This window comes from Erinaceus europaeus, chromosome 15 (genome assembly GCF_950295315.1).
Source record: "Erinaceus europaeus chromosome 15, mEriEur2.1, whole genome shotgun sequence".
Lineage (NCBI taxonomy): Eukaryota > Metazoa > Chordata > Mammalia > Eulipotyphla > Erinaceidae > Erinaceus > Erinaceus europaeus.
Genome location: NC_080176.1, coordinates 6,419,022 through 6,440,967, shown reverse-complemented (window position 1 = coordinate 6,440,967; position 21,946 = coordinate 6,419,022). Strand labels below are relative to the sequence as shown.

Here is a 21,946-nt window from a genome sequence, read left to right as displayed (position 1 = left end):
CTTGACAACAGTGGGGGGTTCAGGCCACAGCAGGTATGGCCATCTAGCAGGCTCCCCACATCAAGCCTGCCACCCCCAGCCTACATCAGTCCTCTGGGGCCTGCATTTCCCGAGTCAGGCCTAGTCCTCCAGTGGTCTTTCTTCCTGACAAGATGAGGATATGGGGATAGAAGAGGGATAGGCCTTCCCGGGCAAGGTGCCTCTGAGCACTGTGCTCCTGGAATGAGCCAGAAAGCCAGCTTTCTCTGGGCCAGGCCCTGCGGGAAGGAAGGTGCTCATTGTCAAATAGCTGAAACCAGGCTCCCACCTTGACCCCAAACCAGCTTGCAGCTCTACTGCTCAGCCTCCGAACAATGGGACCTGGCTCAGTGGCTGCTCGGCTCCCCAGCTCTGACCTGAGCCAGCACCCCACCCCACCCCAGGCCCTGCAGCCTTTGGGGGCAGCCTGGGAGTGTGGCTTTGGCAAGTCAGGCCTGGGAAGAGCACCTGCAGGGACAGGAACCGGACGAGCAGGAGCAGGACTGAGCTGCACAGCAGACTGATGGTCAGGTCAGCTTTGCTACCCACTCTGTCCCTGAGGCAGGAGGAGACTTCTCTGGGCAAGAGAGCAGGACCCTCCATCCCCTGGTGGGAAGTGAGGGGTGGGATGAGTAAGCCATATCAACTTCTGCCCTTTTTTTTTCTTTTTTAAAGTATTTTATGGATTTAATTTTGAGAGAGATGCAGAGAGAAAGATACCGAGAGAAATGTCAGAGCCCTGCTCAGCTCTGGCTTCTGGTAATACAGGGGATTGAACCTGGGACTTAGGAGCCTCAAGTATGAGAGTCTCCTCAGGCCACCTTTTTCTTCTTTAACTTTTATTTTTTCATTTATTGAATAGGGACAGCCAGAAATTGAGAGGAAGGGGGTGATAGGAGGGAGAGAGACACCTGCAGTCCTGCTTCACCACTGGCAAAGCTCTCCCCTTGCAGGTGGGGGCCGGGGGCTCGAACCCAGATCTTTGTGCACTTTAACATGTGTGCTCAGCCAGGTGTGCCACCACCTGGTCCCCACCTTTTTTGTCATCACTGAGGCTTGACCACTCTGGACAGATTTTTTTTTTTTTCCTCCAGGGTTATTGCTGGGCTCGGTGCCTGCACCATGAATCCACCGCTCCTGGAGGCCATTTTTTCCCCCTTTTGTTGCCCTTGTTGTTGTAACCTCGTTGTTATTGTTATTGCCATTGTTGATGTTTGTTGTTGGATAGGACAGAGAAATGGAGAGGGGAAGGGAAGACAGAGAGGGTGAGAGAAAGATAGACACCTGCAGACCTGCTTCACTGCCTGTGAAGCGACTCCCCTGCAGGTGGGGAGGCGGGGGCTCAAACCTGGATCCTTGCGCCGGTCCCTGCGCTCTGCGCCACATGCGCTCAACCCACTGCACCACCGCCCGACCCCCGACAGATTTTTTTTAAATATTTTGTTTATTTATGAGAAAGATAGGGGAGAGAGAAAAAGAACCAGACATCACTCTGGTACATGTGCTGCCAGGGATTGAACTCAGGACCTCATGCTTGAGAGTCTAGTGCCTTAGCCACTGCGCCACCTCCTGGACCACTAGATTATTTTTTTATTAGTGATCTAGTAGTGGTTTCAAAGATTATAAAATTCTACACTGCTTCCACCACCAAAGTTCTATGTCCCTGTTCTCCAAGCAGACATTTTTTAGATAGAGATTGGCAAGCTTGATGTTCCAAAGGTCTCAGGTCCAATCCCCAGCATTACCATAAGCAAAAGTTGAGTAGGACTCTGGTTGAAAAAAATAAAGGAAGAAAAAAGAGAAAGGGAAAGATACCAAAGGTTCCCCAGTGCAGTGGGGCCCAGGCTCAAACCTGGGTTGTGTGCATGGCAAAGCAGGGGCACTATCCAGGTGAGCGATCTTGCCAGATCTTTTCATTCTTTTAAATTTCAGATAGGGGAAGAGACAGTGAAACCATAGCACCACCGCCACTATCCTCGGAGCTTCCTCTGATGTCATTCATGGTGGGGCTCACACCTAGGGCCTTGTGCATGATGAAAGTGACCTCTGCAGGACCAGCCATTGCCCCCTGTCCTGTCGTGCTCGGAACCCCTGCTTATCCATCACTGACAATGCAAGGAACATGGCCTTTTTTCTGTCTGTGGAGGCAAAGAAGCCTTCACACCACCTTCAAACGGCTCTGGTTAGGGGGGAGTTTCTCTGCCTACTCCTATTGCCATGGTGATGTGGAAATGCCACCTGGCTGGTACTCCCATGAAAAGTCCTCAATCCCCAAACCAGTTTTGTGCCAATATCTTACCCCCAACGTTGCAGTCATCCCCCTCTGAGAGCTCACTTGTTTTGGGGGTGGGGGTGGGGGCTGAGGGACACCCGCAGCTTAGTGTCTTCGTCATCCAACCTCCGCTGAGTCAAGAGGCGTGAAACTGCCTTACAAACACGTTCTATTTTTACTCTGAGAGCTGTACTTGTCTACAGTTGAGGGTGAGGGAGAAAACTCTTCCCCACCAAGTAAAATCCCAGTAAACACAAGTGTGGCTTGACTTTCAAACCCTGGGGCATGTGATCTGGACCCAGAAGGGGCTTTACACTGAGTGCTTGATGGCATCAGGGTGGGAATCTGAACAGTGAATCAGAAGTCTGTGGTTGGCCATGTTTGCGCACAGAAGGAGGTGTGGGTGTGCAGTAACACACGTAAATTGCATCATTTCGAGAGTCCTACCCCTGGGTGTTCTGGGACTGAGTCAGCCATGTTGGGCCTAGGACCCAACTGCAGGCTACTGGTGGCCTCCTTCATCCAGATCTGCGCTCCCTCTGTAGAGCCAAGAGCAGTCCATCTCCAGGTCACCTTTGCATGGGGGAGGGGAGGGAAGGATGATGTGCCCAGCCTTTAAAAGCAGCCCCTGTGGGAGGGACTTCTGCTCTGGTGGCTCTCCCCAACTAGGCTTCCAGCATCAGTGCTCCCTTGCTGACTCCCTGTCCCTATTTGCCGAATTTTAAAATCAAAAGCTGGATAGAGATGGTGTCATAGGTGGGAAAGAACAAATGGTTTGGGGGACCAGAAGGTAGCTCACCTGGTAGAGTGTACACTTTACCATGATGGAGGACCTGGGTTGGAGCCCCCGTGTACTGGGAGAACTTCCTGAGTGGCAGAGTAGTGCTGTGCTGCGCTGTCTCGGTGGGGAAAGTCCTGGGAGCAGTAGAGTCCGCACTAAAGTGCTGGTAATAGGAAAGAAAAAAAAATCAGGTATTTCTGTTTTGTTTTGCTTTTGATAGAGTGAGAGACATCTGAAGCTTCTCCTACTGCAGGCAGGGACTGGAGGTTTGAACCTGGGTCCTTGCACATGGTAATGTGTGTGCTTTACCAGGTGAGCCCTGTCCCACCCCTAAACATATTCCTTTGTAAATGGTGTTGGAGAAAGGTAATCCAGGAGGTGGAGCCTTGGGTAAACTATTAGATTCTCTCTCCTTTTTAAATTGTATTTATTTATATATATATTTATTTAATAGAGACTGCCAGAAATCGAGAAGGAAGTTGGGAGAGAGGCAGAGAGACACCTGCAGCACTGTTTCACCAATTATGAAGCTTTCCCCCTGCAGGTGGGGACTGGGGGCTCGAACCTGTGTCCTTACGCACTGTAACGTGCACTCAACCAGGTGTGCCACCACCTGGCCCCAAGTATTATATTCTCAAATGTGGAGTCCAGGTGTTGGTACACCTAGCTGAGTGCTAGTGTTGTCATGTTACAATGTGCAAGGATGCAGGTTCAAGCTCCTGGTCCCCCTACCTGCAGAGGGAAACTTAAGAAGCAATGAAGCAGTGCTGCAGGTGTCTCCCCATCTCTATCCAGTTTTTTTCAATTTATCTCTAGGCAATGGAAAAATAAGTAAAATATTAAGAAAAGTGTTTTTGTGAGTCAGGCAGTAACGCAGTTGGTTACGCGCAGGTGGCACAAAGCACAAGGACCGGCGTAAGGATCTCAGTTTGAGCCCCCAGTTCCCCAACTGCAGGGGAGTCGCTTCACAGGTGGTGAAGCAGGTCTGCAGGTGCCTTATCTTTTTCTCCCCTTCTCTGTCTTCCCTTCCTCTCTCCATTTCTCTCTGTCCTATCTAACAACAACGACATCAATAACTACAACAATAAAACAACAAAGGTAACAAAAGGGAATAAATAAATATTTTTAAAAATTGTTTTCAAACATGAAGCTCTGAGTTTGATCCCTGACATTATATATAGCAGAGAGATACTCTGGTTTTCTCTTTCTCTTCTGCTCATAGTTGTGACCTCAACAGGAATTTGGAACAATGAGCATATGAATGACATCAGCCTGTGAGCACACTCACAGGGAATGTAGGTGCAGGGACTGTATAAGCAAGGTATCAGCTCCTTCTCTTGATTGGATTACCTTCCTCATGGCATTCTGCTGCCATGAATCTCTGGATTCTCTTCACGTGATGGTCTTGAGTAGTTTAGTTAGTTGTGGTACTTGGACTTTTGCCTATTTTCTGAGCTAGACTTCTCCCCTCCCATTCGCAGTGATTTTTATGAATAAACCTCTCACTTGTATAACCTTAAATGAAGCCACATGTTGGTTTTGCTAGAGCTCATAAATATATAAATCTTTTTTAAATAGTGCTGAAGAAACAGGCTCCTTAAGTGAGAAAAAGGTGAAATTGGGTCCCTCTCACACATCTTTAACAAAAAAAAGTTCTGTGAGCAGGGGAGATAGTATAAAGGTATTTCAAAAAAAAAACTCATGTCTGGGGCTCCAAGGTCCCAGGTTCAATCCTCTGCACTATCAAGCCAGAGGTGAACAGTGCTCTGGTAAGTCAAACAAAAACAAAAGCAGAAACATACCCTGACTGGCCTAGAGTCACACTTGTAAAAGGAAAAAGGAAAAGCTGGGGTCAGGCAGTGGTACACCTGGTTGAGTGCACGTTTTATTTATTTATTTATTTATTTTTGCCTCCTGGGTTATTGCTGGGCTTGGTACCTGCACTACAAATCCATTGCTCCTGGAGACTATTTTTCCCATTTTGTTGCCCTTGTGCTTATTGTAGTTGTTATTGTTGTCATAGCTGTTGTTGTTGTTGGATAGGACAGAGAGAAATGGAGAGAGGAGGGGAGGACAAGAGGAGAGAAAGACAGACACCTGCAGACCTGCTTCACCTCTTGTGAAGCAACCTCCTGCAGGTGGGAAGCTGGGGACTCAAACCGGGATCCTTACTCTGGCCCTTGTGCTTTGCGTCATGGGCGCTTAACCCAGTGCGCTACTGCTCAGCTCCCAAGTGCACATGTTATAACTGATAAGAACCTGGTCTAGGGAGTCAGAGTGTAGCGCAGGGGTTAAGCGCAGGTGGCGCAAAGCGAAAAGACCGGAGTAAGGATCCCGGTTTGAGCCCTGGCTCCCCACCTGCAGAAGAGTCACTTCACAGGCGGTGAAGCAGGTCTGCAGGTGTCTATCTTTCAATCCCCCTCTCTGTCTTCCCCTCCTCTCTCCATTTCTCTCTGTTCTATCCAACAACGACGACAACAATAATAATAACCACAACAATAAAACAAGGGCAACAAAAGGGAATAAATAAATAAATATTAAAAAAAAAGAACCTGGTCTAATGGCCCCAGTCCCCACACGAAAGGGGAAAGACAGGCCTCTTGTGCAAAGCAGATCTCTTCCTGAGCCACCTCTCTGGACAGTTTTCTCTCACTATTCTTCATGTTCTTTTTTTTTGGGGGGGGAAAGATTTTATTTATTTATTAATGAGAAAGATAGGAGAGAGAGAAAGAACCAGACATTACTCTGGCACATGTGCTGCCAGGGATTGAACTTAGGACCTCCTGCTTGAGAGTCCAATACTTTATCTACTGCACCACTCCCTGGACCACTATTCTTCATGTTCTAAGGGCGGTGCCAGAAAATGAACACAAAATCTAGTCTATGCATTGACACTGCTGAGTGGCTTCTAAGCGGTTTCATTTCAGAGAGAGAGAGAAAGGGAACGGTAGGGGGAGGAGAGAAACACTGGGGGGACCAGAACATCACTGGCACATGTGATGTTGGGGATCGAACTGGGATCTCGTGTTTGAGAGTCCAGTGCTTTGCACCACTTCCCAGGCCATTAGTCTTTATTTGAGAGGGCAGGGGGGTAGAAGGGGAAGGACACTCTGCACTGCTCTACCATCCATAGAGCTTCCCCAGTGCTGTCTATGGTGCTGGGACTTGAACCCAGGGATTCAAGGCATGTGTAACAAGAAATGTACTCTCAGCTCTGACTTTCAAGGTCTGCGAGCATCCAGACCTTGTAAGAAACTCATGGCACAAGTGGATGGGGGCTGTGTGCCCTGGGATTTTGTCACAGCGATGGCTCAGCTAATCGCTCTGCCTCCTGATGGACACTCGGCATCATAATTCAGTTCCCTCTGCCCTTGACAAAAGCTGTAAGAGAAACGTCTGATGCCGATAGCTGCTGGCACTGCTGCAGGGCCCACCCATGAGGGTGACACAATCCCAGTGACAGAGACACAGCAGAGATGCAGCCAGAGACAAGAGAGAGGAAGTAGAGACGTATTAGGACAGCAGGCATGTAATAGTGACAACAGGAATTCATCCATGACAGCAGAGGTGCTGGAGACACAGCAAAGAAGTAGCTAGAGACAGCAGAGACACAGTATAGATGCAGCCAGAAACAACACTCAGCTGTGACAGCAGAGGTGCATCAGAGAGACAGGGACCCCTGTGGGGCCCGCCCAACTCAGCTGCAAGTGCGCCACCTACGGCTGGTCCGGCCTCCCATATCTCAGGGACATCACTTCCAGACCCCAGGGCTGAACTAGGCCGGGAGACCCCAGCAGAGTGAAGCAGCTGGACCAGAGGCCACCTTTATATCCAGGGGCGGGGTCGACCTGGGCGCTACGTGCTGACGTCATGCCGGTGGAGGGCGGGGCCGCGGCGCGACGGCTGCGTTCCTCGGGGACCGCGGCGCCCCTCCACCTCCGTGTCTCTTTAGCATCGCGGCGGCTTCGCTGCCCCCGGCTCTGGCCCGGGCCCCGGCCCCGGTCCCGCCGCTTTCCAAGCCCCGGCGCCATCCCCTTACCGCCATGGGTCCGAGCCCCCGTAGCCGGGCCCCAGGCAGCTGAGGCGCCGACATGGGCGAGCGCCGAGCAGGGCCCGAGCAGCGCGCCCGCCCGCGCCCCCGCGGGGATGCCCGCGCCCGCCGCCGCGCCCTGAGCGCCTGCCACCCGCCCCGCCGGCCCGCGCCGCGCCGCTGAGATGCAGCCGGGCCGCCCCGGGGACCTACCCCCCGGTGACCCTGACCCAGGGGGCTTCGACCCCGGGGTCTCCACAGACTCCCGCCCCGGGGACCCCGGCCTCGCCGGCCCGACCGAATCCCGGGACTTCAACCCCGCAGACCCCGATCCTGGGGACCCCACAGACTCCCGCCCCGGAGGCCTCAGCCCTGGCAACCCTCATCCCGGAGACCTCGGACCCGGTGCCTCCGTGAGCCCCGACCCTGCAGATCTGCTCCCCGGGGACTCCAGCCCGGATCCTGGGGGCGTCAGGGACCCCGACTCTGCCCACGTGAGCACGGAGCCCGCGGGCAGGGGAGGCCCGGAGCCCGGGCCCGAGCGGCTGCCGCCGGACACAAGCGGCGACGAGCGCGACGCCGGCGGCCCTGCACCCGACCCCCGGCCCGGGGCGTCCCCGCTCCTGCGTGGCCGCGGCCTGGACTCGGACCTGGACGGCGACCTCCTCCCGCACTTCGGCGCTGACCCCGCCGCTGGCCTCGGCCCCCACCCAGACCCCTACCGGGACCTGGACGCCCATATCGGCGGCTTCCATCTCCACCCCAGACTGGACCCAAATCGCAGTCCCGACCCCGACCCCCATCTGGACCTGGACCCAGATCTCGGTCTCGACTCGGACCTGGACCTCGGCCTCGACGCGGACCTGGGCCCCGAGCCGGACCTGGACCCTGACAGGCCGCTGCCGGAGCTGGGCCCGCTGCTGTCCTGGACTAGAGACCCCGAGGACTGTGTGCCCGAGGGCCGGTGTCCCCGCCGGCTGCGCCTGGGCTTCCCTGCCTACCACCCGTCCTGCTCCGAGGGCCAGCCGGCTCCGGAGGGGGCTCCCGAGGCCCCGAGCCAGCTCTACCCGCTTCCGAGCGAGCCTTCTGGGTATGCGGAGGACGGCCCCCGCCTCCGGGCCGTGTTTGATGCCCTGGACGCGGACGGGGACGGCCTGGTGCGCACCGAGGACTTCGTCCAGTTCGCCACTGTGTATGGCGCGGAGCAGGTAACTGGCCCGGAATGTTCTGGGTCGCGGGCAGCTAGCTAAGCCTCCCTGAGGCTCCCTCCCCTTCCCTGTTGGGGAGGCACCGAGAACCCCCCGGGGTGCAGACATTTGCGGGAGAGGTGAAGCTTTGGCCGGTCGGGGCTTAGGCCCAGAGGTGGGCAGGGCCCCCCAGCGAGCAGTCTGCATGCAAAGCCCTTAAAATGCTGTCCTGCGGTCACTGCTCCGTGCAGGCTGCCCGCACTCAACTCTGGAAGGGGGCTGCCCTGCATATCCGGGGTGTAAGCTCAGAGGCCTCTGGGATCAGGTGGAGTGACGCCAGTCACAACATCTAGAAACTTTATAAGGGAGCCTCTGAGCCCTTGGTGTGAAGATCTGGGCCCGGGCCTCGCTGGTCTGAGTTCTCCCCTCTGTCTCGTCTCCGCCTGCAAGGGTGCTCAGGCCCTGGCCCCTTCCTGCACCTCTCCTGCAGCTGGTAGCTGCTTTTCCTTCAACCCCGGGCTGGAGCACCTCCTCCCACTCCCTCCTCAGCACACCCTGGCTGACCTCACTCAGGGTTTTTTCCCCTGTCCCGGCTTTGGTCGCCACCTTTCTTTCTCTCAGACGCTGGCTGGCTGGCAGGCAAACGGGACCTGTCCCACTTTCCAGGGGAGGAGCTGCAGCCAAGGAGGCTTCAGTGCTGGGGCGGGAACTGGGCCTTTACACGACTAGATGATCTGCCAGAGCTCCACAGTCTTGACTGCCCTACACTTGTGGTTAGAGAAGCATCTTTTGCCCAGACGCCTCAAGGACTGATCGCAGCATTGAGCTTTCTTATGGCCACAGTGGAAATGGTCCAAATGCCGTGCTTCTGGCGGCACTGAGAGTTTGGGGTCTGGCAGGATGGGAGTGTGTCCTGTGGTGTGTCTCCACACAGCTGGAACATCTAAGAACCTGCACACGGGCTGGCTTCCTGGGGTGCAGGAGCAGGGGACTGACAGGGAAACGGTAGGTTGGTCTGTGGCGTGAGCTTTGCCAGCCTAGTTATGACTCAGGCTTGCTCTCCCGTGCTCCATGCCAGAACACATCACAGCCACCAGCAGAAGGGTGCTTTGATGGTCGTGGTGTGAGAAAGGTGAGGCATCCCATCACCTGAGAAACATTCTTGAACCAGTAAAATCTCTGGTCTTGAGTGCACACAAAGCTAACATCCCCACCCCCAGGTTGTTTCTGACGCACTAACCTGACATATCACTTTACCCATAAATATTTTAGTGTTATCTCTGAAAGATAAGAATTCAGGAGTGAACACTCCCCTCCCCGACTAGTTCAGAGAAGCTGGTAATAGCAGTAAAAGCTAGTTATTTTGTTTGTTTGTAAATGCTTTATTTTTATTTTAAAGATTTAAAAAATATTTATTTATTCTTTTTTGGTGCCATTGTTGTAGTTATTATAGTTGTTATTGATGTTGTCGTTGTTGGATAGGACAGAGAGAAATGAAAAGAGATGGGGAAGACGGGGGGGGGGGGGGGGGGGAAGAAAGACACCTGCAGACCTGCATCACTGCTTGTGTAGCGACTCCCCTGCAGGTGGGGAGCCAGGAGCTCGAACCGGGGTCCTTCCTCCTGTCCTTGCGCTTTGTGCCATGTGCGCTTAACCCGCTGTGCTACCACCCAACTCCCTATAAACGCTTTATTTATTTATTTTTAATTTAAGAAAGGATAAATTAACAAAACCACAGGGTAGGAGGGGTACAACTGCACACAATTCCCACCACCCAATCTCCATATCCCACCCCCTCCCCTGATAGCTTTCCCATTCACTATCCCTCTGGGAGCATGGACCCAGGGTCATTGTGGGTTGCAGAAGGTAAACGCTTTATTTTTTATTTAATTGTAATGAGAGAGGAAGAAAGAGGCCAGAGAGTTGCTCAACTGATGATGCCAGGGATTGAACCAGGGACTACAGAGTCACAGGCATGAAAGCCTTTTGTATAACCATTATGCTGCCAGCCTGCTCAAGTCTGTGGTCTTTGGACTTCCCATCTGGAGACTGAATGCTGGGGCACAGAGCACTCAGACTAGTTACCCCAAGGCCCTAGCCCTCGCAGCAAGCCCTCTCGCTGTCCCATTTTAGAGAGCTGCCTGCCTGTTGCCTTGCCCTTCTCTCTCTTTTTTTTAAATAAAAAAAAAAAATTATTCCCTTTTGTTGCCCTTGTTGTTTTATTATTGTTATTTTTTTAAATTATTGTTATTGTTGTTATTGGTATCGTCATTGTTGGATAGGTCAGAGAGAAATGAGGAGAAGAGGGGAAGACAGAGAGGGAGAGAAAGATAGACACCGGCTGACCTGCTTCACCGCCTGTGAAGTGACTCCCCTGCAGTTGGGGAGCCAAGGCTCAAACCGGGATCCTTACACTGGTCATTGCGTTTTGCGCCACATGCGCTTAACCCACTGCACTACTGCCTGACTCCCTGTCCTTGTCTCTTTATGCAGGGAGTGTTGTAAATTATTTAAGTGGGTTGGCTGCATTTGGCATGGCAGCTGCCCTGTTCCTAACACAGCAGCTTCGCCCTCTTCTCTGGCACTGTCGTGGTGTTGAGCTGCTGTCAGGTCACTTTGTCTGCTGAGAGAACAGGTGTGCTGTTCACTTGGGCCACTGTTGGCAGGCCTGGCAGAGGGGAGGAGAGAGGGGGTGGGAACAGGCTTCGGGCAACTCCTGAGACAGAACATCATACATAGGCCATGTACTAGGGATGAAGTTGGAGTAGATTTTGTTTATTGAGTAGAGACAGAGATAAATTGAGGGAGGAATAGGAGAAAGAGACACCTGGGAGTCAGGCGGTAGCGCAGCGGGTTAAGCGCACATGGTGCAAAGCACAAGGACCAGCGGAAGGATCCCAGTTCGAGTCCCTGGCTCCCCACCTGCAGGGGAGTCGCTTCACAGGCGGTGAAGCAGGGCTGCAGGTGTCTGTCTTTCTCTCCTCTCTGTCTTCCCCTCCTCTCTCCATTTCTCTCTGTCCTATCCAACAACAATGACATCAATAATAACTACAACAATAAAACAAAGGGCAACAAAAGGGAATAAATAAATAAATATTAAAAAGAAAGAAAGAGACACCTGCAGGGAATCGGGCGGTAGCGCAGCAGGTTAAGCGCATGTGGCACAAAGCACAAGGACCTGTGTAAGGATCCCAGTTCGAGCCCCCAGCTCCCCACCTGCAGGGGCAGTCGCTTTACAAGCAGTGAAGCAGGTCTGCAGGTGTCTTGTCTTTCTCTCCCCCTCTCTGTCTTCCCCTCCTCTCTCCATTTCTCTCTGTCCTATCCAACAATGACGACAACAATAGTAACTACAACAATAAAAAAAAAAAAAAGAGACACCTGCAGCACTGTTTTTCCCACCCTAGTGAGAAGGGGTCCCAAGCATGGCCCAGCTGTGGGTACGCGCTGCCCGGGATGGGCCCCAGGCATGTAAGACCTGTCACCTCCCCGGCCACCCCGTGCCTGTGGTTTGAGCTTGCTGATAGACCTGATTTCTGGCATGAAAGGTTTCTGCTGTCAGATGTATGCTATGAAGGACACCTAAGCTTTGTCCCCAGGGAGGTGAGGATTGTTAGAGCTGTCCCCAAGTAGGCCGGACGTGCAAGAAGTCTGTTCCTGGTGGACTTCCCTGGGCTGCTTCCATCACTTGTTTTCACTAAATTCTGGAAGCTGTCCAAACACGAGTCATAGTTGAGGTATCAAAGGGCCAGGCACCCACAGAAGACTATTATGTGGCCCTTGAAAGTGGTCACCACAGTCTCCAGAGTGGTTTGGGTGAGGCTCTGAGGTGACGGAGTAGAGTGACACCCTACATTTAGTGCGTTCTGTCACCACAGCTATCTGTGTGAAAACACTTGTGAAGGAAATGTTCAGTTTTTACTTGTGTGTCTGGTAGAGAGAGATGTTAAGGTTGTTGAAGCCTCAGATGCTAATTCATTTGTTCTTTTTTAAAAAAAATTTTAAAAATATTTATTTTCCTTTTTGTTGCCCTTGTTTTTTATTGTTGCTCTAGTTATTGTTATTGATATCGTCGTTGTTGGATAGGACAGAGAGAAATGAAGAGAGGAGGGGAAGACAGAGAGGAGGAGAGACAGACAGACACCTGCAGACCTGCTTCACCACCTATTAAGCGACTCCCCTGCAGGTGGGGAGCCGGGGGCTTGAACTGGGATCCTTACGCTGGTCCTTGTGCTTTTTGCCACCTGACATCAATAACAACAACAATAATAACTACAACAACAATAAACAGCAACAAAAAGGAAAATAAATATTAAAAAGTAATATAAAGATAAAAAAGTAATATAAAGATAAAAAATAATTTCTTATTTGATAGGACAGAGATAAATTGAGGGGGAAGAGGAAAGAGAGACACCTGCAGCACTGCTCCTCCCACCCTGGTGAATCACCCCTCTGCAGGTAGTCACTGGGGGCTTGAACCAGGTCCTTGCACCTTGTAATGTGTGTGCTTAACCAGGTATATCACTGCTTGCCCCCCTTTTTATGTTTATTTTTAAAATTTATTTTCCCTTTTGTTGCCCTTGTTGTTTTTCATTGTTATTTTAAATTTTTTTAAAGATTTTATTTATTTATTCATGAGAAATGATAGGAGAGAGAGAAAGAACCAGACATCACTCTGGTACATGTGCTGCCGGGGATTGAACTTGGGACCTCATGCTTGAGAGTCCAAAGCCTTAGCCACTGCGCCACATCCCGGACCACTGTTTTTCATTGTTGTAGTTGTTGTTGTTATTGATGTTGTCATTGTTAGATAGGACAGAGAGAAATGGAGAGAGGAGGGGAAGACAGAGAGGGGGAGAGAAAGACAGACACCTGCAGACCTGCTTCACCGCCTGTGAAGCGACACCCCTGCAGGTGGGGAGCCGGGGGCTTGAACCGGGATCCTTCGGCTGGGATTTGTGCTTTGTGCCACCTGCACTTAACCTGATGTGCTACCTCCCGACTCCCTACTATTGTATTTTAGTGCATGTGGGCTTAACCTGCTGCGCTACCACCTGGCCCTCTACTATTGTATTTTTTTTAAAGTACTTTATTTATTTTTTAGAGAGATGCAGAAAGAAAAAGACACAGAAACACCAAAGCACTGCTCAGTTCTGGCTTATGGTGGTACAGGGGATTGAACCTGGGACTTCTGAGCTTCAGGCATGAAAGTCTTTTTGCATAACCATTACACTGTTTCCCAGGCCCGCAGTTTACAATTTTTGACTGAAGTCCACAGATACAGAATTAAGTTTTTTTTAAGAGGCCATCATGTTGGGTTGCTGGGCATTAACGGTTTTGATTTTCTCTCCCAGGTGTGATTTCACCTCTATGAGTACTTTGCACATTCCTCACTTCTGGCAAGACCTAGTTTTTGTGATGGGAAAATTGAGGTTATTGTCTTGGGCTTTGGAATTGCAGATACGAGGAAGAGGGTTAGTCAGGCTTTCTGAGCAGTTCAGAGCTCACTGTGGCATCCGGAAAAACTGCTCCAGGGAGGCTGTGGTGAGTCCTTGGCTTCTTCTCAGCTCTTAAAAAAAACCAACAAAACAATAATAATAATAATAAAAATCTAATGCCTCAAAACGAGTCTCTGGAACTATAGCAGAGAAACAGGCTCGCTGCTGAGTCTTCATCCCTGCTGGGGCCGCGGGACCTGGGGCCTGGCCTGGCGGTACTGTCGGCGAGGGCCTTGGCCACCATTGCTCTGGGGCTGGGAACCGAGCTGCTGTGCAGAGCAGAGCAGTCCTCTTTGGAGTGAAATGCTCCTATCCAAGTCTTTCCTGAAAGTGGGTTTTTGTTGTAGTTGTTGTTGTTGTTAAGTTAGGTAAGGGCTGTTTTTCCAAAATCAGAAAGTGGGTGTAATGTCTGGTAGGAAGCAGCTGGGATCTGTGTGGGGTGTCAGTGCGCATGAGCCCTGGGGCAGCCCCTCTCAGCAGCCCTGCCTGCCACTGTTCATGGCAGGGGACCCTTGCCCTGTCCTCCTGCAGCCCACCAGCTCAGGCTTACAGTGGAACCTCTGAGCCACACGCATGAATGTCTGTTGTGTAAGCCTCTATGTTATGTCCCTGGCCCCCTTTTGTGGTGAATTTTTCTTTTCTTTCTTTTTTAAAAATTAATTAATTTATTTATTGGATAGAGACAGAAATCCAGAAGGGGAGAGAGGGAGAGAGACACCTGCAGCACTGCTTCAGTCACTTGTGAAGTTTCCCCCTGCAGGTGGGGGCCAGGGGCTTGAACCCAGGTCTTTGTGCATTGTAACATATGCACTCCACCAGATGTGCTGCCGCCTGGCCCCATTTTCTTTTCTTTATTTCTTTATTTTTTTTTAATTTTTTAGTATTTATTTATTTACTTTTTATTGCCCTTGGTTTTTTTTTTATTGTTGTTGTAGTTATTGTTGTTGTTATTGATGTCGTTGTTGTTAGATAGGACAGAGAGAAATGGAGAGAGGAGGGGAAGACAGAGAGGGGGAGAGAAAGACAGACACCTGCAGACCTGCTTCACCGCCTGTGACGCGGCTCCCCTGCAGGTGGGGAGTCAGAGACTTGAATCGGGATCTTTAAGCCTGTCCTTGTGCTTTGTGCCATGTGCGCTTAACCTGCTGTGCTATCGCCAACTCCACCCATTTATTTTCTTTCTTTATTACAAATAAGAGGGTTTCACATGAGACAGAGAGAGACTGAGACATAGAGAGAGATAGAGACAGAGGTCAGAGCGCCACTCTGGCACTTGAAGCACCAGAGATAGACCCAGGAGCCTCAGGCACTCAAGTCCAGTGCTCTCCCAGCTGAGCTGCCTCCCTGGCACCCTTCCTTAGCTTATTAAGACGGAAAGCTGTATGCCCTAAAGAATATGGAAGTTTCAGGGGCTGGGTGGTAGCACAGCGCGGGTTAAGTGCACATGGTATGAAATGCAAGGACAGGCACAAGGATCCAGGTTCGAGCCCCCAGCTCCCGACTTGCAGGGGAGTTGGCTTTACACACGGTGAAGCAGGTCTGCTGGTGTCTATCTTTCTCTCCCCCTCTGTCTTCCCCTCCTCTCTCGATTTTTCTGTACTATCCAACAATAACAATAACAACAATGATAACAAAATGGAAAAAATGGCCTCCAGGAGCAGTGGATTCATAGTGTAGGCACCAAGCCCGGCAATAACCTTGGAGGCAAAAAAAAAGAAAAGGAATATGGAAGTTTCACAGCATGTCAGAAGTGCAGGTGCTGGGGTGCCGAGTACACAGGGGTAGCGTTCAGTCAGCACCCCTGTGCTACATGTGTGGCATCTCAAAGGTGAGGAAGGCATCTTTAAAAACAAAGGAGCCAGCACAAAGATCGGCATAAGGATCCCGCCCCCGGCTCCCCACCTGCAGGGGAGTCGCTTCACAGCTGGTGAAGCAGGTCCACAGGTGTCTTTCTCTCCCCCTCTGTCTTCCCCTCTTCTCTCCATTTCTCTCTGTCCTATCCAACAACGACAGCAATAACAACAACAACGATAAACAACAAGGGCAACAAAAGGGAAAATAAATAAATGTAAAAAATTAAAAAAAAAACACAAAGGAGCCACTTCAAACAACAACTGGTGTAGCTCCTTATTTGTTTATTTTTTATTTGTATACAGGCAGAGAGTGAGATAGACCACAGCACCAAAGCGCTTCCTTCAGTGCATGGGGGCTGGACTCGAACCTGGGTTGTACACATGAGAAAGCAACACACTATCCAAGCAAGCTATTATGCTAGCCTAGGATATCACCTTAATGTCAGCTGAAAAACTCTTTGTCAGAACCACCACACATAATGGGCGCCAACTCTGAGCTCTGTGTGCTGTTTCTTATTGAGAGCATATTGAAGATTATAGCCTCAGGTGTGCCCCCCACACATACCTTGCCAAGAAGAAATCTATCCCTAGATTAATACTGACAGTCAGCCTGGCGGGGGGTGGGGGGGCGCATGTTAGGCTTCTTCCCAGGGGCCTGTGCAGCCAAGTACAGCCTTCCTGTCTCCTATTCGCAAACACTGATTTGCAAAAGGAACTCTGCCTATTCTAATTTACCAAAGTAGTTTTTGTTCTTCCTGAAGTCCATGGGAGGAAAGTTGGAAAAATGGAGTGGGTGCCAAGGCCAGTGGAGTGTGTGGGGGTGTGTGTGCATACAGGGCTCTGGACCCTTGGGTGCCACTGGCCCTCCAGGTGGCCCTGGGGTGCCTAGGCTAAGCAGCCAGGACCTTGAAGACAGTAGTCAGCAGGAAAAGTCACGTGTGTGTGTGTGTGTGTGTGTGTGTGTGTGTGTGTGTGTCTGTCTGCCTGCCTGCTTGCTCAGAGCCAGCTTGGCCAGCTGACTGGCTCCGTCCCCTGTGTCCTCTGCTGTGCAGTCAGGGGACTTCCTGCTCACTGACAGGTAGCATTGAGGGCCTGTGGGGGCACGGCTTGCAGCTCAGCCTCTGGGCTGCTCCTTGGCTGGTGGATGTGGCTTCTGGTGCAGAAGAACAGGCTCTGTTTCCACATCTGTAGCAGAAACTGTATTTTGCTAGGAAAACAGTCATCTCAGGCCAGGACATAAGTCACCACCATGTGCAAGGACCAGGGTTCAAGCCCACATGGGAGCACCGTGCATAGCATGGGGAAACTCCCTGGGCATTGGGGTAGGAGTATGCTATCTCTCCTTCTCTCTCTCTCCCTCACTCCCTCCCTCACTCTCTCTTTGGGGAAATGAAAAAGCCAGGAGGAGCACTGGAGGCCCAGTGTTGCACAGGTCTCTTCTAGTCCTAGGGCAAGGTTGCTGGTATCAGGGTGTTGCGTGGGGGTCCACGTCTCTCAGTGGAGAGCGCCAGTGCTCTGCTGGCATTTGCCAGGATGGACAGGCTCTTACTGCTCAGTCCCTCATTTCAGAGAGCCTCTGACTTGCATACCTGGGGCTGGGAGAGTTATCACCCCAGCTCAGCAGCTACATGGAAGTTGTTTTGGGCTCCAAATTAGACAGAAAATAAGCACTTCGGGGAGTCGGGCGGCGGCGCAGCGGGTTAAGCGCAGGTGGTGCAAAGCACAAGGACCAGCGTAAGGATCCCGGTTCGAGCCCCCGGCTCCCCACCTGCAGTGGGGTTGCTTCACAGGCGGTGAAGCAGGTCTGCAGGTGTCTATCTTTCTCTCCCCCCCTCTGTCTTCCCCTCCTCTCTCCATTTCTGTCTGTCCTATCCAACAACAATGACAACAATTAAACAAGGGCAACAGAAAGGAATAAATAAATGAATATTTTTTTTTAAAAAAATAACAATTTTAAAAAAGTCAAGAAGCACTTCATTTAAAAAAAATTTTATAAGTCAGAAACAGAAGGATGAATATGGGATGATCTCACTCTCAGGCCGAAGTTGAAAAACAAGATCAGAAAAGAAAACACAAGTAGAACCTGAAATGGAATTGGCGTATTGCACCAAAGTAAAAGACTCGGGGGAGTCGGGCTGTAGCGCAGCGGGTTAAGCGCAGGTGGTGCAAAGCACAAGGACCGGCATAAGGATCCCGGTTCAAACCCCGGCTCCCCACCTGCAGGGGAGTCGCTTCACAGGCGGTGAAGCAGGTCTGCAGGTGTCTATCTTTCTCTCCCCCTCTCTGTCTTCCCCTCCTCTCTCCATTTCTCTCTGTCCTATCCAACAACGACAACAACAATAATAACTACAACAATAAAACAACAAGGGCAGCAAAAGGGAATAAATAAATAAAATAAATATTTAAAAAAAAAAAGACTCGGGGATGGGTGGGTGGGGAGAATACAGGTCCATGAAGGATGATAAATGACACAGTGGGGGTTGTATTGTTAAATGGGAAACTGGGGAATGTTATGCATGTACAAACTATTGTATTTACTGTTGAATATAAAACATTAATTCCCCAATAAAGAAATAATTTTTTTAAAAAACACTATTGAAACAAACAAAAAAATTTTTGGTGAGGTTTTTCTTTTCAAATAGATTTAAAAAAAAAATTTATTGGGAGTCTGGCTGTAGCTCAGCGGGTTAAGTGCAGGTGGCACAAAGCACAAGGACTGGCATAAGGATCCCGGTTCGAGCCCTGGCTCCCCACCTGCAGGGGAGTTGCTTCACAGGCAGTGAAGCAGGTCTGCAGGTGTCTATCTTTCTCTCCCCCTCTCTGTCTTCCCCTCCTCTCTCCATTTCTCTCTGTCCTATCCAACAACGACGGCATCAGTAACTACAACAATAAAACAACAAGGGCAACAAAAGGGAATAAATAAATAAATATAAAATAAAAAATTTTTAAGAAATTTATTAATGAGAAAGATAGGAGAGAGAAAGAACCAGATAGCACCCTGGTACATGTGCTGCCGGGGATTGAACTCAGGACCTCATGGTTGAGAACCCAGTGCTTTATCCATTGCGCTACCTCCTGGACCACAGAGGTAGTTTATTTTTATTTTTATATCTGTTATATAGTACATGTTGTGCCAGGCATGAAACTCAGGACCTCATGTTCGAGTCCAATGCTCTAAGCCACTGGGCCACCTTCTGGGCTGCTGCAGTACACTTTACTTATTTTATTTTATTTCTTTTCTTTTTTAAAAATCTTTTTCTTAATGCTTTTATTTATTACTGTATAGAGATAGAGAGGAATTGACAGGGGAGGGGGAGACAGAGAGGGAGAGTGACAGAGAGACACCTGCAGCCCTGATCCACTGCCCGCATGAAGCTTTTCAATGCAGGTGGGGACCAGGGGCTTGAACCTTGGTCCTTGAGCCTGCAATGTGTGCACTTAACCAGGTGCGCCACCGCCTGGCCCCTTTTTAAAAGATTTATTTATTGATGAGAAAAATAGGAGGAGAGAGAGATAAACAGACATCACTCTGGTACATGTGCCGCCAGGGATTGAACGCAGGAATTCGGTTTTGAGAGTCCAGTGCTTTGTCCACTGAGCTACCTCCTGGACCACACTATTTTATTTCTTAATTTTTATATTTATTTATTTATCTTAGAGCACTGCTCACCTTTGGCTAATGGTGATGAGGGAGATTGAACCTGGGACATCGGAGCCTCAGGCATGAGAGTTGTTTTGCATAACCATTATGGTATCACCCCAGCCCTTTTTTATTTACTTTAGATAGGAACAGAGAGGCAGAGAGAGAAGGTGGAAGAGAATACAGCACTGAAGCTTCCTTCCATGTGTTGGAGGCCGGGCTCCAAACTGGGTCTCATGTCTGGCAAAGCAGTTCACTATCTAAGTGAGCCATTTCACCAGCCTTGGAGTATAGCTGATACACTTTAACTGCCCTTGTCTGGTGTGTGTGTGTGTGTGATCTTTATTTATTTATTGGATAGAGACAGCCAGAAATTAAGAGGGTAGGGGGAGGTAGAGAGAGAGACACCTGCAGCCCGGCTTCACCACTAGCAAAGCTTTCCCCCTCCAAGTGGGGACTGGGGACTTGAACCCAGATCCTTGTACGCTGTAACATTTGCACTCAGCCAGGTGCACCACCACCCAGCCCCATTGTCTATTCTTACATGGCGACATAGCAGAGGCCTGAAAGAGTGTTTGGGAGCTGGAGGATGGGCACTCTGCTAAGTTAACAGCTCATTGCTGGAATTCTCTGCACTTCAGAGGCCCAGGTGAGCTCTTGGGACATCAGGGGCTGCAAATGCAGCTTTTCTGGAGACAGCAGAGGCCCTCCGCACAACTGGCTCAGGGATTCCAAGAAATCAGCTGCTGCGTGGACTTTGGAACCCAGTGTCTCCCGCCCTTGGGGCCAGAGGTGCTGTCTGTCTCCCTATGTGGAGGGGGCTTGTGCTGGCTGCAGCCTCAGCCCTGACTGCTCCTCCACCCAGCCCTCCAGCCCTGGGCCTCCTCTCCCTTCTCTCCTGCTTTTCTCTCCACCTACTCTGCTTTGTTTTTTGTTGTTCTTGCGCTCCCTCTCAAGTCTTTTTTGTTGTTTGTTTGTTTGTTTTTTACCAGAGCACTGCTCAGCTCTGAGGGCTTATGGTGGTGCAGGGGATTGAACCTAGGGTTTTGGAGCCTCAGGCATGAGAGTCTGTTTGCATAACCATTTTGCTATCTCCCTCTGAAGTTTTTAAAAGGTTTATTTATTTAATGAGAGTGAAAGAGAGCAGAGCACCAACCAACCGGGTCCAAGTGGTGGTGAGGCTGCACTCGGGACCTCGGCTCGCAAGTCCTGTGCGTTCGGTGTGCCGCCTCCCCAGCTGCTCCGCAGTCTTCACTGTGGAAGAGCCCACAGGCCTTTGCAGAATAGAACAGGGGCTGCCGCCCAGACCCCAATCTGCGTCAGCAGCCAGCGGAATGGGGGGCGTGGAGCTAGCTCTCAACCTTTTGGGAAGAATATAGAAAAGCAGTGCATTGCAAAAATTTACCAAAATGTTGCCATCTTTGCAAACATTAACAATTGTCCTATCCAACATTTCATCAGCGTTCAGAATCACTATTCAGACTGACAGCTATCTTACAAATCTGATTTATAAAAATACTTTATTTTAATGAGAGAGAGAAGGGGGAGAGAGAGCAGGAGAGAAAGAGAGGGGAAGATACACTCAGAGGAGGAACAATATATAGAGAAAGACCAGAGCCCTGCTCATCTCTCTTATGATGGTGCCAGAGATCTCGAACCTGGAACCTCGGAGCCTCAGACATGAAAGTCCTTGGTACACCCATTATACTCTCTCCCCAGCCCTTCCAAATCTGATTTTTTTTTAACTTTTAAATCTATTTTTTAGTTTTTTAAAAATTTGTTTATTGGGGAATTAATGTTTTACATTCAACAGTAAATACAATAGTTTGTATATGCATAACATTTCCCAGTTTTCCATATAACAACACAACCCCCACTAGGTCCTCTGTCATCCTCCTTGGGTCTATATTCTCCTCCCCCACCCCCCCCCACCCCAGAGTCTTTTACTTTGGTGCAATACGCCAATTCCAGTTCAGGTTCTACTTGTGTTTTCTTTTCTGATCTTGTTTTTCAACTTCGGCCTGAGAGTGAGATTATCCCATATTCATCCTTCTGTTTCTGACTTATTTCACTTAACATGAATTTTTTCAAGGTCCATCCAAGATCGAAGTCACCATTTTTTATAGCTGAGTAGTATTCCATTGTGTGTGTATATATATATATACCACAACTTGCTCAGCCACTCATCTGTTGTTGGAACCTTTTTTTACAAAGATTTTATTTATTTATTAATGAGAAAGATAGAAGAGAGAGAGAAAGAACCAGACATCACTCTGGTACATGTACTGCCAGAGATTGAACTCAGGACCTCATGCTTGAGAGTCTAGTGCCTTAGCCACTGCACCACCTCCCAGACCACCAAATCTGATTTTTTAAAAAAACATTTTTAAATATTTATTTCCCTTTTGTTGCCCTTGTTTTATTGTTGTAGTTATTACTGTTGTTGTTATTGATGTTGTCGTTGTTGGATAGGACAGAGAGAAATGGAGAGAGGAGGGGAAGACTCTGAGGAGGAGAGAAAGATCAGTTTATTTGATTCAGTGTCCAAACACCCTTGGGGGTAAGAGCTAACTCACCTGGCAGTGTGTGTTTCTTTCGGGCCCGCATGTCAGGCGTCCACTCTGCTGTCCTCTCATCACCAGGGTCATGGTGCATCCAGATGCACCTCAG

General features: G+C 50.0%; 1 protein-coding gene across 2 annotated transcripts in view; it reads left to right on the top strand.

Annotated features, from left to right (window-relative positions):
* The first annotated feature begins 7,286 nt into the window (after positions 1–7,286).
* The window catches only part of RAB11FIP3 (RAB11 family interacting protein 3), a 39,459-nt gene continuing 24,799 nt past the window's right edge, over positions 7,287–21,946 (top strand). For both annotated transcript variants that reach the window (XM_016190371.2, XM_016190370.2), the window contains exon 1: positions 7,287–8,309. In XM_016190371.2, the coding sequence (XP_016045857.2) occupies positions 7,287–8,309 (1,023 nt within the window). The remainder of the gene's footprint in view (positions 8,310–21,946) is intronic.